General features: G+C 32.9%; 1 protein-coding gene across 1 annotated transcript in view; it reads right to left on the bottom strand.

The window, feature by feature from the left end:
• The window catches only part of LOC123759230 (uncharacterized), a 5734-nt gene extending 4018 nt beyond the window's left edge, over positions 1-1716 (bottom strand). Inside the window, exons 1-2 of the mRNA XM_069320673.1 lie at positions 1701-1716; positions 1124-1377 (exon numbers count right to left, since the gene is read on the bottom strand). Of these exons, the coding sequence (XP_069176774.1) occupies positions 1124-1377; positions 1701-1716 (270 nt within the window). The remainder of the gene's footprint in view (positions 1-1123; positions 1378-1700) is intronic.
• Positions 1717-2633: the final 917 nt, after the last annotated feature.

Below are 2633 nucleotides of genomic sequence, written 5' to 3'. Positions count from 1 at the left end.
AGAAGTGATTTACTATAGAGTGTATTACACTTATTTATATAATTTGCACGACGTTTCAAACCTCCATGGTTCATTCTCAAGTGAACAGATCTTACAATACTAGTTGATTTTATACCCGCACTGGGTCAGGTGATAATACAATGAAGGTGAAAACATGGGGGGATACATAAGGGATAAATGTGAGGTGAAACTAGTATTGCAAGATCTGTTCACTTGAGAATGAACCATGGAGGTTCGAAACGTCGTGCAAATTATATAAATAAGTGTAATACACTCTATAGTAAATCACTTCTTTTCTTCACCTTAAAAGTACGAAAATGAGTTTTGGAGAACTCCTATTTCAAATAAGCCCTGATGCTAAGAAAATAGTTAGAGGGATAGAAGCCCTAAACCAGAAAATAATAAATACAGAATATGCGGTCATATTCAATGAAACACACACACATATATATATATATATATATATATATATATATATATATATATATATATATATATATATATATATATATATATATATATATATATATATCATAACTTATGATAAGGCATCTTATCATAAATAACATCTCAACAAAAATCACATCATTCTAGGAGGTGATTTCAATATTGACCTGGGTCTACAAAATAACCCTCTAGTTGACTGTTTCCATAACAGCATGTAATCCTCTATGATAATCCCCACAATCACCAAGCACTAGACCAAAGTTCTCAAGTCAAGCCTAGCCTCGGGCCGGGCTTGGGGAGTAGAAGAACTCCCAGACCCCCATCAAGCAGATAAGTGTGTGTGTTATGAAGAGATACATCTCAACGACTAACAAAATTAGCAAGAGAAATATAGTCGTTGAAATGTAAGCCTCATCCTAACCATACACTCAAGACCTTGAGAAAGCACTCAGGAGAGTGTGAAAGACTCTGTGTTAATATTACATAATTTACAAATACGTAAGTGTTATATTTTATCCTATCCTATATAAACAAGATTATATCATTATTCTTATTATTTAGCAATTTTATCTTTTCTGCATGAACTATCAAAAAAATTTAATTAGAAAATTAGCAAATATCTGTAATATTTAAGATGAAAAATTGAAGGAAACATTACTGTTAAAATACCACTTACAAATTTTGTTCTGAAACTCGATTCCGCTAACTTCCTATTGAGAACATTAAGATCACCTTCTGCAGCAATAGGATTTGGTATTAGATCTTCTATGATCTTGTCTGTTTCTTTTGTAGTCAAAGTTGCTTTCAATATCTTCACATCACTTTTCAGTTCATTCACATCACTTTTCAGTTCATTCACATCACTTTTCAGTTCATTCACATCACTTTTCAGTTCATTCACTTCTTTGTATATGGCCTGCAACATGTTACCTGGAAATTTATACAGTATATAGAAAGTGTACATGCTATTATATTACATATCTTGAATGTACATTTAAAATAAAAGCATTATAAAGTATATTTTAAAATAACTGACACTGAGAAAGCACCCAAAAAGTAGGCTATGACTGATGTGATAGATAATGGGATAATTTCTTATTAATTATGAAACTGCTTATATAATTGGAAGCAAATTCAGCAATCTAACCTGCTCAGTTTGCAGTCTACTTCAACATGAAACTTATGCCTATCACCCATAGGGTACATATAGGTTATAGGCTACATAATAAATTAATTAAACTTTCAAAACTTACTCATATTCTGCATCATTTCTTTCAAACTCCCATCGTTCTTGTCTGGTGACTTTGGGTCGAATAAATTCCTTGACCTTGGAGTCCTAACGACTGAAGTACTTGGCGTGACCAGCTCATTGTCTTTAAGATTGCAAGATTTAGCTATTAAAATCTAACTACTGTAATTTATAATCAACAAATTTCATGAGCTTTTACTACTGCATACTAATATTATAAGTTATACTATATGTCTACATCACATTTAAACTACCCAACATCAGAAAGAGGGTGAGCCAACATCAGAGAGGGGGGGGGGGGCCGGGTTATCATGGGAGAGAGGAGGGCCAACATGAGAAGAGAAGAAAAAAGAAAAGAAAGAAATAAATAAAGAAATAGAAAGATAGAGAGACATACAGAGACAGACAGACACATACACACAGAATAAGAAGAGGTGACAGAACAAAATTAACAAAACAAATTTCAACATGAGAAAAGGGAGGTCAACATGAGAGAGAGAATGAGGGTCAACATGAGAGAGTGGGTCAACATGATATATATTTTAAATAATTACTTATTACCTTCATGAAGAAATACTGATGGCGTCAACGGTGTATTGTGAAGTGTAGTCTTCACTGGAGACTGCTTTTGTAGGACTGTTCTATTAGCTGAAAAGTAGTTATGTTTATTTCAAACACTCGTTAACCAAATAATATTTTAAAGACTTTAATATAGTTTGAACTAACATGAGAGAGGTGGGGGTCAACATGAAATACACATTTTAAAAATTAACTTATTACCTTCATGAGGAAATACTGATGGCGTTGAAGGTGTATTGTGAAGTGTAGTCTTCACTGGAGACGGCTTTTGTAGGACTGTTCTATTAGCTGAAAAGGAGTTAATTAACTTAAGGTAAGGGACAAATTAACACGTAAGGTAAAGGTAAGATAAAGGACA

This window comes from Procambarus clarkii, unplaced genomic scaffold (assembly GCF_040958095.1).
Source record: "Procambarus clarkii isolate CNS0578487 unplaced genomic scaffold, FALCON_Pclarkii_2.0 HiC_scaffold_299, whole genome shotgun sequence".
Classification (NCBI taxonomy): domain Eukaryota; kingdom Metazoa; phylum Arthropoda; class Malacostraca; order Decapoda; family Cambaridae; genus Procambarus; species Procambarus clarkii.
The sequence above is the reverse complement of the archived record's forward strand: the minus strand, read 5'-3'. Positions and strand labels throughout refer to the sequence as shown.